The sequence below is a fragment of the Panthera leo genome, chromosome A2, assembly GCF_018350215.1.
Source record: "Panthera leo isolate Ple1 chromosome A2, P.leo_Ple1_pat1.1, whole genome shotgun sequence".
Lineage (NCBI taxonomy): Eukaryota > Metazoa > Chordata > Mammalia > Carnivora > Felidae > Panthera > Panthera leo.
Genome location: NC_056680.1, coordinates 85,389,896 through 85,405,379, shown reverse-complemented (window position 1 = coordinate 85,405,379; position 15,484 = coordinate 85,389,896). Strand labels below are relative to the sequence as shown.

The 15,484-nt window shown below is 35.5% G+C and overlaps 1 protein-coding gene across 5 annotated transcripts in view; it reads left to right on the top strand.

The window, feature by feature from the left end:
* Positions 1 to 15,484, top strand: part of CACNA2D1 (calcium voltage-gated channel auxiliary subunit alpha2delta 1) — a 495,461-nt gene that overhangs the window by 286,644 nt on the left and 193,333 nt on the right. For all 5 annotated transcript variants that reach the window (XR_006196625.1, XM_042916580.1, XM_042916568.1 and 2 more), the window contains exon 5: positions 12,935 to 12,976. Coding sequence is in view for 4 of the 5 variants with exons in the window: in XM_042916580.1 (XP_042772514.1) it covers positions 12,935 to 12,976 (42 nt within the window). In the remaining variant the exon portion in view is untranslated. The remainder of the gene's footprint in view (positions 1 to 12,934; positions 12,977 to 15,484) is intronic.

Genomic DNA, 15,484 nt, shown 5'->3' with positions numbered 1-15,484 from the left:
ACCAGCCTCTGGTGATTGAAATAACTTCATTTAGGCAAGTTCTTTAGCTGATCAATCTTCCTTTGTCCTCAATTTCCTGTTTAAAACTATGTGTATGTCATTACTTACACTTAGGCAAGGTAAATGGCTTTTATTTTAATTTTTGGAAAATTTCATTTGATATTTCAACTTTCTCTTATTCTGTTCTTTTTGTAAAATTGTATCACCGAAACAAATATTTTCTGGATACTTAAATCATGGCCTTGGTTACAATTGTATAAAACCATCTAAATGTAATTTGAATACTAGAAAATAATATTAATTTTATATATCTGTATTCAAAATTTGCAAAATTCTTTCAGTTAAATTATAACATTAAGTTATCACTGCAACCGTTTGAAGTTTTTTGCCCAGTTGATAAATTAGAACACAAACAACTTTGGATAGATTAATTTGTTTGCCACAAGAAACTAATAATTGAACCAAGGAATAGAATTCAGATTTTTTAAAAATTGTCATTTGTATTACATCATGTTGCCGCTGCTTGGTACAACTCTGTCTATAATATTTTGAAAAAAATCTTTAATACTCTTAAGAACAAAGGTTATATTTTCTTTAAAACTTACACATTATAAAAATTAAAACGAATAATGTTTAAAAGTATGCCTTAGGACTAAAGCTTGGTCCACAAAATTTTCTTACTCTGTTTCTCTTTTTTAAAAATTCGGGACAGCAGATGAAATGCAGTATACAACGTTACAAGGAGTGTTTTGAGAGTCTTATGGATTCCTTGAGAATCTTTTGGATTCTGGCTTTCATACATTAACACTTAACAATTATGCATGTTTTAATTAGAGGCAAGTTATATCTGAGTGAACAGTTAGAATTTAAAAAAGCTCTTTGAAATACAACTTAATTAAATACAGTTACTAAAACTAGGCTAATGAAGTATAGGCTACTAGGAATTTGTTTCCAAAGCAATTATGTATTATTCAGATGGAATGGAGGGCTTCTAAAATGCCAGAAATTCTTCTATTTATGGCTTCTGCATCAGCCTTCTTTCCATTGTAGTGTTAGCAAAACTATTTTCACAGAGCGGTAGTACAGCATGAAACGGTAGTCTATCCCCTAGAAAAAACTGATTTCTCCTTTGGTTAAATACAAATGAATGGCATGTCGTTACATGAATGAAAGGTAGCAGCGGTTGATCTACCTGATTGTCCTACATGATTAGGACAGCTAATTCCTACAATAATGAAGAGATTGCCACATTGTTATCTGGTAGGATTAATGGGGTTGATTTTTTTCATATTACGTCTTAAAGGGGTTCATTTAAGCCATTTTGTGGATAGTTCCATTTCAACATGTCCATCCTCAGAAAAACAGTTTCTATTTTTCAGGGATAAATGAATGTACTTTGACCTGATCTTTTAAGATATAAAGAAAAATGATGATGTAGAACTTCTTACGCTTGTACATGTTTTTACAGAAATATGTCAGAGGAATGGCAAGTGAATAAAGAAGAATAAGTTTTGCCTTTGTTTTTCAGAATTGAAAGATATCTCTTTAGATCTGTTGAGTGTTCACATGAGAAGAGAAAGTAATCAAAGATTCTCCGAAAGAAATAGATGAACACGGCTACTGTGTCTTCTTGGGTGATCTAAAGCAAAACACTTAGAGGAAACATCAAAATATATAGGTAGAATGATTATAGAGACCATATTTATCAACTGACTCATCATTTTGTAGTTGAGGAACCAAAGCCCAAGAAGTCACACTGCTAACTAGTCAGTGCTTAAAGCCATGTTTTGATTTAGCCAAGGGCTCAGTAAATAATTCAACAATACTCTTCATGTGCCTATGATAGATGTTGATTCCCTGCCCACATCTCCTCAGCCCACATACACACTCCTATAGTTTTCTACTCAAGCATCTGCAAATCTTTGCTTGCTCCCCCCACCCCCTCAGTGGGAACAGAAATTCGCAGAAATGAAAGCCTTCAAGCAGTGACCATTGGTGTGGGTGAATACTACCCTTGAGAAACAGCAGTTCTGAGAAGAAGTGAGCCGCGCTTGCCTACCTGCTCTTTAACACACCTCCTATTGAATTCATTTGTTTCCATGTCTCCTTTCTCCACTCTCCCGTTAGTGTGTCCTGGGATCACCTCTCACATGGATGATCTGTGCTTAAATCTTAAGCAAGTGTCTGCTTCTGGGGAACCAAACTAAAGGTAGTGGTAGAAACTTGTTCTCAAAGACCTTGTCTGTAGAGGATAAAGACGATTAAACTGGTAACTCAACAGCTCTGTGAGGAAGGCAGGTTTGTTCAGTAGTCCCTGTAACGTAACTTTTGATGGACCTCCAACGAGACATTGAGGACAAAGATGATCAAGATACTGTCTCTCGCCATACAGGGCTCAGACGAGTGAACACAATATAGTGTGTTAAGTACAAGGATTGAGGAAGGGGGTTTAGCTGATCTTTGCATCATTAATTCCACACAACAAACCAGTGAGGTACTTACCTAATGTTTTTCTCTCTGATATATAGAGGAGGAAAATATCAGGTCCTATGAGAGGTACCTAAACTTTGATTTGAAGTGGGAACGTTAGAAAAGTTTTCCACAACATAAAAAGGTTCATGAGCATCCACAAGGCATGAAAAGGCTTTATTCCAAAATCCTGAATAGGAAAGGTGGCATTTTCCCCTCTGCTCTAGAATTTCTCCCAAACACCTTTTCTTTCTCACTGTGTTTTCTACCTGTAAGAGGAGCCAGATCACACGTAGTTTTCTCTTAGCTCTCCCTTTGCTCTTCCACCCGCACTCAAGAAAATCTCAGCAACTATTTCCTCATGGGAAGGAACATCCCTTATTCCATATGCTAAGTTGTAACTCTAGCTTATTGTTTAGAATTTCTAGTTTTGTTGTTGTATATAGAGTTATCTGTTTTTTTAAAATGTAGAAATCTCCTCTCTGCTTTAATAAGGTGGGCTTTTAAGACTATTGCCAGATAGAACTTAAATCTAATAAAATATCCAGGCTGAACAATGATGTATTAGCCCAAATTGTCACCTTATGATGGAAACCAATTGTCTCAATAGTGGGGGTTGGGATGGAGAGGAGGAGGGGAAAGGAAACCAACAAGCAAACTACCATGATATAAGGTTGATTAAGTTTTTTATCAATTTATTATTTTCGAGACGATCATATCTATCATATATTCAGAGAATTTTCTAGCATTTAATGATGTAATACACGTAAATGCCATTCACATAATGGACACATATAAAAATCTCTTCTCCTCCTTCTTTCTGATACTATTATAGCCCCTTAAGTCCAATGAAAGATAAATTGATTTAATTTACCACCTTAATATTCTTTGAAGCTCTGATTTTTGCCAGATTATTTTATACTCCCTAATTCATTGGCCCTAGTGTGAGTCTTTATATTTTGTGTTAGTATGATAATTTTCTGAAGTTGATAATGATTAATTTGAAAAGGCTGTGCTAGTATTACAATTGGATAAAATTAACACGATTCTATTACTAGGACATCATATACTGTTATGATGAAGAACTGTTAACTTTGATCATGAGTCAAGAAAATCTGTGGGCTGTCAAAGTCAATAGGAAGAAACATAGAAAACAAAATATGTTAGTGGATTAAATTTTAATGTTTGAGATGATTATACCCAAAGCTACATTAGAGTTATAGATTAAAGGAGATTAAAACAAGTTCCTCAGCATCATGGATGTGTTTGTACAATTCTAGGCTGAATTTCCTGGGAGGTTTGGTAGCTGAAGAAAATAATATATTTATCTTCAGATATTCTACTTTGGCTTTTCTTCTACAGTTTAAATAATATATTTATCAATATCATTTGGAGCACTAAAAACACCTTACAGGCAGATTCTTAGTAAAGTTTATCAAATGAAGAAATAAACTGCTACAGCTCTTACTGTTTAATAGGAATTAATCTTTGAAGTTCAACAACCAAGAAACTCTAAAATCACAGTCCAATTGGAATTCCTCTTTGATTTCCTATAGAGTGAAAGTGGTCTCTAGTTTACTTCAAACTTTTTTAGAGCTATGTACTTTTTCTCTACCCTGATGCGATGTATGGGTGCACACGTATATGTTTGTGTGTATTTTGCTGTTATTTTTAGTCTAGAATTTCTAGTAGTTCCTTCTAGGCTTATGTTACTCATTTATTCATTTATCTGCCCATTCAATAGTAGTTCATACAACATTGCAGTCCTTGTACAAGCACTGAGTAGGCACATCATAGAATGCTGTTTCTACTCAATCAAAACAATTTTATCCTTCCTTTTTTTCAACTTAGTTTTTGATTTCTTTTATGTAGAACTGGTGAACATTTCCTTTGGTGAATATTATATATATTTTTTTTCTCATGAAGGATGATATTTCCAGTTTTGTCACCAGCCTCATAGTGTGGCTTGGGGTTGGAGTATTTGAGCATCTTTGTAGTTAGGTAATTAAACATAGTGAGGACACCTGGGTCTAGTATCTTTTGTTGTAAAGACTCTTCTTAGATGACTTTGACTCATTGATTGGTTAATGTGCTGGGGCAGTTATTAAGGAATACTCCAGTTTGCTAGCAACATAATGGCAACTTAAAAAAAAACCACAACTATAATATTACAAATATATAATAGCAATTGCCCAATGAATATATGTAAAATGTGTTTGTGAAAAGTAGCAGAGGTAAGTTTTAAAAGGCCAAAGTTATTCTCCAGGTCTTTCTTCTTCCATTAGGTTAAAGAAATTAGTATTAAATTAAGTTCACATTTTAGGGGCACCTGTGTGGCTCGGTTGGTTAAATGTCTGACTCTTGCCTTGGGCTCAGGTCATCATCTCACAGTTCGTGGGTTCGAGCATTGGGCTCTGTGCTGACAGTATGAAGCCTGCTTGAGATTCTCTCTCTCCCTCTTTCTCTGCTCCTGCCCCACTCGTGCCCCCCCCAAATAAATAAACTTAAAAAAAATTAAATTCATATTTTAAAACAGATTGTAAGGCAACATTGAAAGAAGAGACAAGATGAATGTGTCTCAAGGATTATTAGATACTCTTTTTATTATTAGATGAACTTCATAGGGTATCTATGGAATTCGATGTCTCTAAAAAGTTGATTATTATATATTCATGATAACAGTACATGAGAGGGGTTAATACTTGACTGGACATTAAGAACATCTGTTTTAGATTCAATTCAACTGCTGTTCCTCTTAGCTTTCAAATACGCAAATTAAGATAGACAATACCTTACTACTTTATTTTTTTTAAGTTTATTTATTTATTTTGAGATAGAAAATGTGAGCTGGGGAGAGGCAAAAAGAGAAGAAGAGAGAGAATCCCAAGGTTGATGGCACAGAGCCTGATGCGGGTTTCCAACCCCCGAACCATGAAATCATAACCTGAATTGAAACCAAGAGTCAGCATTTAACCAACTGGGCCAACCAGGTGTCCCTTTACTAGTTTATTTTTCACAACCAGTCTCAAAAAAGCACATGTATTTAGATTTCTAGCCTGAGGCTAGGCATGCATATAAATCTCAGTATGTATTTCTTCCTATGAATGAATGCTGAGAGCAAGAGAAAGAATAGATGATTGGTAGTTTTCTATGATAATCTTTGAAACCATCTTAGCAATATCAATCTTCTTTAATAGAAGGTGTTATATTCAAACATATAATAAATATCTGTATAGTTATTTCATTTTTTATTATGCCACTAATTTTTTAAAGTTTCTTTGTTTTGAGAGAGCGAGAGAGCGCACTCGTGAGCAGGGTGGGGGCAAAGAGAGACTAAGAGAGAGAATCCAGCTATCAGCGCGGAGCCTGATGTGGGGCTGACGTCATGGAGCCTGGCACAGGCTCATGAAACGTGAGATACATCCGACATCAGGAGTCAGACACTTAACCGACTGAGCCACTAATGCAACTAATTTCTAAAGGCTGATGAGAAGCTGATGTAAAGAAATTGATAGAAATCATCTTAAAAAGTTTAGCTACTTGCTGAATATACTAATAAAATATTAAGTTGGCAATAACAGATTTTTTTTTTACCTTTAGTGTATCAGAACTATTAGAAAAATACAAATTTTTTTTTATATGTGAGCTAAGAAAATTGTGATTTTTTTTTGGCCTCTTTGATTTTTTTCTTCTGCTAGAATTTTAAATTTTAGAAAAGAGAAGAAGCTTTATGCCAGAATACATCTGAGTTTTTATACCACACATCTTTTTTGCAAACCACCTGAATGTGAATAAAGAGAAAATGGACACACAGAAAGGGAAAGGGATGAGGAAGGAATGGGTCTTCACGGATGCAGGAGGAGTTGGCATCTGGGACACAGAGAGTGGAATTAGGCCTAGAACAGTTATGTTCCCATAATGCCACCAAAAGAAATTGACGTTCTGGCAAATAGTATTGACTGTTAGTGACAGGAAATTAGGATGAAAAAAGGAAAAAAAAACACTGTAGGGAGTGTGATGTTTGTATCAGTACTATCAGTTGTAAGATTTAGAAACACATTCTAACTAGCATAAGAAAAAAAATAATAAATTCTGTAATTGAGAGCTAGTAGAAGTAGCCTCTGTCACACCACGATTCATTAAACCTTTCAGTTTTTGCAACCATAGCTACTCCTGAAATCTTCCTAAGAAGGGAGTAGGGAAATGAGATAATATCATTGGATAGATTTAGGCACCTGTTAGTTTCTGTGGTCAGAGAAGTAGTGTAGTGTAATTTGCTAGCCAACTGAATCACGTGGTTGGAAGAAACAGTTTTCCAAAGAAAGTAGGGTTTCTGAGTTGGAAACAAAGAAACAAAGCAGATCCGCATGTTTACTAGTTGTTAAAGCATGAGAACCACTGACTTACTCTATGTGAGGGCTGTTCATGTAATTTTCTCCAGCAAGATGCCACAGTGTGGCTGTTAGGATAGATGCATAAACTTTTGGTTTAATTCAAAGTTGACGTTTCTCCAGTCAGGAGTGTGTGAGGACAAAGGCGTAAGGTCCTTTTTATTATGTCTTGTCATATGATGTGAATGTGGGTTTATCACATGTCTTGAGTCCAGTAAGCTGGTACCACCAATCTCCTGATGCAACTCTGATCTCCGTCTTTATTTTTCCTTTTTATTTTCATCAACAACATGCTTATGTGTTCAAACCTCAAACGAATATAATGACACACAAATACTTTTTTTTTTTTTTTTTTTTTTTTTTTTCACAAAAACCACTGTCTTTAATATACGGCTTTAACCACTTTCAACTCTTGTTGGAGATATTTGCTCACATTAACCCCCAACACACGCACGCATGCATGCACACGCCATCACACATACACACATAGGTTCCTAAGTTCTTTTATTCACACAGTGCCACAGTGCGGATTATCACATCCCACGTACCATGGTTGACTTGAGCACAGTCAACGGCAGTGGCATGTGTGTTTACCAGGTCAGATTGTGATAAAGATACATTGATCAGAAACATAAATTATAACTGATTTGGGCTAAACAGTATGGATCTTGGTGGGCAGGAACCATTAACACAATTCATTTATAACAAGAGTATCCTTAATAGTCATCTGATTGACTTCAGTTTTGGAACTGAAGAGTGATAAATACTAAGACTGCGATTTTCTTGAGAAGCAACTTTAGCAGACAGTATGGTTGCTCAGAATATGTCAGGCTGTGGATCAAGTGCAGAGTCAAGTGTACAGCCAAGAAAAGAGAATTGGTAAATAGGACAGGAAGTTAATCTCTATTTGAATTTTCAATGTGTCATATATTTCAGATGTTGGTTATAAAATCTCAATTTTCAGTTCCAATATTTAAATCTTTTCGCTGGCACCATCTTCCATGTGGAAGCTTTGTATTTATGCTTCCGATTTTTAACATAAATTCATTCTATTCATCAGAGGCCAACTTTTATAGGAAAGTGGCATGCAAGGGACTGTCACTTGCAATATACACGTTGAAGATGGAATGGTCTATTTTGTCCAGATTTAATTTTGACTCCCAGTATACAAAGGGATACTGAAGTAATTTATCTCTCAACTTGCTAGGGGATGTTTTCAATTTCAGTAAGCAGCAGCAGTATATTAGCATGGAACATTTGGGTAAATTTGTTTCAAGGAGATAATAAATAACTAAACTACTTGGTTAAAAATCAGAAACAAAACAATTTGTTCTTGTCATCTGGTGGTGCTTAAATGATGGAAAATAGCTCTCTAAAGGTTTAGCTAATCTGTGAATCTAGTTTGAGGCTGTTGCTGGCTTTATCTTATCACACTGCATGTAATACCCTAAAATCCACTAAGAATCTTTGTATTTTAATACAAATACCTTCCAAGATGATGTTAATAGTCTGCATGAAAACATCTAGCCAGAAAGATAATGGAGAAACCAGATGACCCAATTTTGCATTCTGTGCCTGTGATAATTAGCTGGTATGCCATACTTTTACAATATTAAAAGATACTGGTACAACTATATATTTTTTGGAGGAGGGACCGAGGGAATTTTGAGTGACAGGATAGGTAAATGAGTCAGAAACACACCCACACACCCACACATACATGCTTGAATCGATTGTAAACAGAGGAGGAATGTTTTAACTATCTGAAGTTCTTAACTCTCCTATTTTGAAACCTGCGAACGTTTTGGTTTGGATGCTCATGGCATTCAATGATAGTAAGAGATATTCCTCATTTATAGCAGATGAGAGGAAGTGTCTCAGCACCTCAGTCTCTTGCCACATAGGAGTCAGGAGGGCCAGAATTTGCTTCCTACGGCCACGATATGGAGAGTCTTCACTTTCATTTCTCCAACACGGTACAGAGTTAAGGTTGCCAAAGTACTGTTGAACGAGTGAGGTGTGGCTCCCTCTGTTGGTTGGGAGACCCCAAAAATCTGCTGTACAAAGTCGAAGTAGGATTGAGGCAGGGGACAGCTGATTGATCAGCTAAAGGAAGAAGGAATCCAGCTGATACTTCCTTTTTATTAATTCTGACCCCCTCATTATAAAAACATTTAACTATTTTTATACAATTACGCCTCCTAATTTTCTTTTAGTACCGAGTTAACCTTAACCAAAATTTATTCCTATCGAAGAACAGCGGAACACAAAATTTGGGCTGGTTTAGCGTGACTTGTCCTTTATTCCTAAGAATTGTCTTTTATCCCAATCCCTTTAAGATTGATCTGATTTCAGCCTGATTTAGTGTAACATAGCTACACACATCTTATATATTTTCACGTAGCAGAAGAGATAGCTATAAATGAATCTGATAGGAAAAAGAATTATGACTCCACCAGATTAGGATTTGCCTCTAGCTTATATTTAAAATGATTCCTGAGCCATTCTGAAACTCTAAACAAAAGCCACGGTAAAGCAGATCACTGTAATTTTCTCTAAGAAGGCATGAAGAACTGAGAGTGGAAAAAAATGTTTATGTATGGTTGTACAAATTAAATGTTCTGTGAATGTTTGCTGCTTATTTTAGTATCATAGTGCCACATAAGTTGTGCTGGTTGAAAAATTTAATGCAGTTACAGTTTCCCCAAATCCTGATACCCTACACAGATTTATGCTTACTAAAGTGGATCAGTTGAGCTTTTCTGTTAGGTAAAATAAGGGAATAATGGAATATGCTTGCTATCAATTCAAAGCTTAGGATTTGGGTAAGTGTATTTATAAAAAGAAATGCATCTAAGCCAAAAGCTGTATCACATATGTTAGTGAAGAAGAAATTTTGTTGTAAGGCAGGGGGTGTAATCAGGTGCACATTCCATTAAGGTCTTGTTCTCTTACTAAATCACGACAAATGTCTAAGAACACATTTGATTAAGTACTTAAAGTTTTGTTGTTTTTCTATTAAAAAGTCACACTTTGGTTTCCTTTTCATGTATTTATTTTTTTAAGTTTATTTATTTATTTGGAAAGAGAGAGAGAGAGGTTGGGAGGGGCAGAAAGAGAGGGAGAGAGAGAGACAATCCCAAGCAGGCTCTGCACTGTCAGCCCAGAGCTCAACCCAGAGCTGGAACCCAAGAATGGTGAGTTCATGACCTCAGCTGAAACCAAGAGTCAGATGCTTAACCAACTGAGCCACCCAGGTGCTCCTCCTTTGCATTTATATTCTGACCCTGTAAGAAATGAACATTGTATAAAAGACCATTTTAAAAGTAGGGTTAGAAAATACCCAGTTACAATGAGAATGGTTGTTGTATGTGCAGTATTATTTTATGACTAAGGTTTTTCTTTTCAGTTTACTGAATACAAGAAATCATTTTTGGGGATCTCATATCTTCTGAGTCTAGAAAGCCTTGTGCAGATACATAAAATTTTAAAAAAAGCTTTGCAATACACATTTTCAATAAGTTTTAGAAGCAAAATAGAGTTTCTAAACGAAAAGTAATAGGATTTTATATAAGATACAGTATCATAACAAAAGGAAAAACATTTGGAAATTCTCAAATAAACTTAGATTTTCTTCACTTGAAATTTGATGTAATTTCACCTTGTTTTCTACATTTCAATTTTGTAAATATAAGTAAGGAGTTGGCAGAAATAAAGTCTAAAATGAAGATAAACTTACTCAATATTTTATCTTTGGATGGAATCCACATTTCAGGTTGAAAATTGTCTCTGAAGTATAAATTATAGAGTTTGCAAGAAGGATCAATAAACTCGTAATTAGATCTGGGACTTGGGTGGATTCAAAAGATTCTCTTATGTTGTGTATGTGATGAATTCTGATTTTGTATTTTAACTTTGTTACAGAATTTATGCTGTAAGAAATGCTTCAGAATTTAGAACTTTTATGCATGTTAAGATTCTTTAGCTACTGAAATCTTTCTAGAAGAATTAAAGGGTAATTTTTAAAGTTCTGTTAATTGTAAATGAAATAAATTCAAACTCATGGCTTCATTCACTATTATGAATTATATGTTCTATCATTTATTAATATAGTCTTTGGTTTGTTTCATCTTCAGAGAGATCTTATTATTTTTTTTTTTTAACTGTATTCAATCTTTTTTTGGGGTAAGAGAGGTGGAGAGAGACAGAATCTCAAAAAGGCTCTGCACTGCCAGCGCAGAGCCCAACACAGGGCTCAGACTCATGAACCTTGAAATCATGACCTGAGCTGAAACCAAGGATCAGGTGCTTAACTGACTGAGCCACCCAGGTGTCCCAGAGAGATGTCTTTTATAGAACTAAGGCGCTCTTGATATATTTCTCAAACCAAAAAAAGGAGGCAGATTTTGCTCTAAATAAATTTGAGAAACAAAACAAGATGTGTTTTACTCTTGGAGATTTAGAACGTGCATTCATATACAGAGACTCTGAAGTCAAAAAGAGATGACTTTAATTAACTTTATTATTTATTCTAACGTCATAGGACCATAGAACATCTTGGAGATGGGGTGGGGTGAAGGGGTATATATTTTAAGAAGCACTAATTTATTGAATTTTTGACTAACTTCCTTTGTTTTTAAATGTGCATCGTTTTTCTTTCTTTTTTTTTTTTTCCTAAAGTTTATTTATTTTGAGGGCGACAGAGACACTGTGAGTAGGGGAGGGACAGAGAGAGAGAGAGGGAGACAGAGAATCCGAAGCAGGCTCTTTGCTGTCAGCCCAATGTGGGGCTTGAACTCACAAAACCATGAGATCATGACCTGAGCTGAAATCAAGAGTGGGATGTTTGACTGAGCCACCCAAGCACCCCTTATTGTGTTTTCTTGTAATACAGTTTTAGAGTATCCATGTTTTAAATGTTAAAGAGACACAGAAAAATGTGTTTTTACATAGTGCTCAGGTTACTACTGAAGACATATGGAAGATGGATTTTTATCGTCAATCAGTTCAGGAGAAGAAAGGAAAAGGAAATCAGTATAAATGGATTATTCTGACATTGTATAGAACTAGTCTTGAAGCCTCAAGGAATGAAACTTTTAAATTCCTTGACAATCATTTTGTTCATTTTTTTTTCTTCCCATTTTCACTCTGTGATGCAATTTATGTCCATAATTTATAGTTATGGCATATTTCAGCATTATTGACGGCTGGCAGAAATGGGTGTATACATTTATTCTTCAAGAGTCAGTGCTGACCCACCACTTTGGTACAATAGCAAAGTGTTAGTTTGTTAGATAATCTCATTGCTTTGCCTAAGTATTTTTTTTTAATTATTTATTTTTGAGAGAGAGAGAGAGCGAGAGAGAGGGAGGGAGGGAGGGAAGGAGGAGGGGCAGAAAGAGAAGGAGACACAGAATTGGAAGCAGGCTCCAGGCTCTGAGCTGTCAAGCCCAAAGCCTGATGTGGGGCTCAAACTTGCAAACCACGAGATCATGACCTGAGCCAAAGCTCCACGCTTAACTGACTGAGCCACCCAGGCGCCCCTGCTTTTGCTATCTGAATTCAATTATTCTTGATCCTTTTTCTGAACCTCATGAAGAAATTTCTGCCAATATTGAGCAGATGTGCTTTTCTTCGATCATTTCAACATGTGATATATGTATTTTTTAAAAGTCATGGTGTCAGCAAAGTATTAAGCCATATTCTTACATTTTTTTCTTGAATTATTCTCTACAATTTCATGATTTATGGGTGTGTGTGGGTGTATATATAACTTTTTTGCTTTATGAATTCTTCATTTTTTCTTGACAAATGGTTCTGACACCTCTACTGAGATACTTCATCCTCAATGCAAGATGTACTATTAAATATCACTGATATAGTATTTTAATATGTTTTTCAAAATATTGGCTAATCTTTATGCATCTTTGTGGAGTGTATTGTGAAAAGAATTCCATGAGGGGTTTATTATTTAAAATATGCACAAAATGTATTCAGAACTTGATCCAGTATATTTTTACATTTTTACTGAAATCAGTAAAGCACTCTTCTTTTCTTTTCTTTTTTTTTTATAGAGCAATGAAGTTGTCTACTACAATGCAAAGGATGATCTTGATGTGAGTATTGGAAGTTTTACATTATATTCCAAGGTAAACTGAATTATGCTTGAATGACTGGCTTTACAGTACAAGCTGACCTAGCACGTTGAGTTTTTCAGAAAACGATCTATAGCATAAACGGAACTACTGGTGTGACCCAATGAGGTAATGATGAGTTGTAGTGCTTACGTCATCTCTAACAAATTATCGTTGGCATCTTCCTAGGTAGAAAAGCTATGTGTTTCTCTGGATCTGAGCTCTCACTGCACCCTGTCCAGACCTCAGCCCACAGCACTGACTGTGATACTCTACATCCCGTAGCGGTATGGAAGACAGAGGTTGGATCCCATCCATCTCTGTAAGCCTGGCGCTTATTACCAGGGTTACTAGGCAGGTCTCCTCTGACCTGAACTGCCCTTACCAGGGGGGCCACTTATTTCACATACAATGTGAATGACCTCCTGGAAGCTGTACAACAACTGGCCTTACCTGGCCAATCTTTTAAGCATAGTAGGTGTTCAGGAAGCCTTTTTAAATAAATGACTGTAATGTACATAGTCCAATGATTTTCAAACATGGATTATTTTAGCACAAATAAGTTACTTCTAATTTATGATTATGGTGAAAGCATTTGCAAAATAGCCAACAATTCGATCCTTAAACTCATTTAAATTCTCATATATTTGAGAAATATGTCTATACTCTTAACATATTTATCCAACAATGTGCATTGAGGGCTTCTTATATTTTCAGTATTCTTCTGACAGCTTAGGATATGTATCCATGAACAAGTCAAACAAATGTCAAATAACTGTTATTTGTTCTTCACACTCTTTTTATCTGACTCAAAAAATGCATTTCTATGCTTTTATTTAGAATTGTCTTCCAGAAAATAATTTAAAAACAAACACACACATAATAGATATGGTTTGTCTGAGATGCCACACACCTTTTCAGGTTGTAGGACCAACTGAACTGCTCAACACCATGGTTTATCGAACACTCTGAACAAAGTGGACTGTTTTCTCCATTTAATAAATGAAGAACTTGGAGTGTTTTAAAAAGTGTTTTCTTTTTACTAGACATAGGTGCTTTGCCAGTGCTAAATATCCTCTTACGGTAAATATATATAATTATGATTTCACATGTGTATATATATATATATATATATACATGAAATATATATATTTATATATGTGTATGATGTCATTTTAGTTAGGTAGGAGGTATATTAAGGACAAACCGATGGCTCATACAAAAAATTTAATAGTTAATTGTTTGGTATCCAAGTGAGCATTATTTTTGTACATTTTATCTCACTGTTGGGATTAGTATTTGATATTTAAAAATTATGCAGTCATTAAAATATATATGCAAAATCCTTATCTTTCCTGGTAGGAAGTAAGAGCTACTACAGCACTAGTTACAGTTTTTGAAAACATTTAGTTTGTAAAAGTATAACAAAGATTTCATAAAAAGTAAAGCCAATGGATTAATATGCTGGATCCAACCTGCCGGTCAACAAAGATGATACTGTTACTGATGAGCATAAGCTGAATGTTACCTAAAGATGATACTGATACTGCAAATATGTTTTTCTTTCCTCTAAACTGATTAAATAAGTCATATTTTTGATGTCAGGTAAAATAGTTTTATTTAAGTAGGGTTTTCTTATTATTTAGAAAGTTATATTTTTTTTATTTAAAGTTTTTTTTTCTAACGTTTATTTATTTTTGAGACAGAGAGAGACACAGCATGAGCAGGGGAGGGGCAGAGAGAGAGGGAGACACAGAATCGGAAGCAGGCTCTAGGCTCTGAGCCATTGGCCCAGAGCCCGACGCGGGGCTCGAACTCACGGACCGCAAGATCGTGACCTGAGCTGAAGTCGGACGCTTAACTGACTGAGCCACCCAGGCGCCCCGAAAGTTATATTTTTATTTTGTATAGTAAAAGCGAGTTTTCTTTGTTCAAGATTTTAACAATCATGTGCACAAATGTAGATACAACTGGGGCTCCTGGGTGGCTCAGTCAGTTAAGCATCCGACTTTGGCGCAGGTCATGATCTTGCAGTTCATGAGTTTGTGCCTTGCGTTGGGCTCTGTGCTGACAGCTTGGAGCCTGGAGCCTGCTTCGGATTCTGTGTCTCCCTCTCTCTCTCTGTTCCTCCCCGTCTTGCACTCTGTCTCTCTCAAAAATAAATAAAAAGGATTTTAGAAAATAAAAAAAAATGTAGATACAACTTTTTAGTAAGTACCATCCCAGTTAATATTAAGTTGCCCCACTGAATAGTACAATAGTATAATTCATAGTCTGCTTTCACTATGCTGCTAAGTTAGCAATGTGTCCATGATAAGTGGAACAGAGTACATGGGTTGTGTACTTGTAATACTTGAGCTGTGCTCTGTGCTTAGGTTTACATAATTTGCCTGCATAGATGTTTATTCATATATTAAAATAAAACTCCATGTAAGAGAGACAAGGATTAATACAAGTGAACCTATTGAACTTGTCATGTTTTTTGCCTTC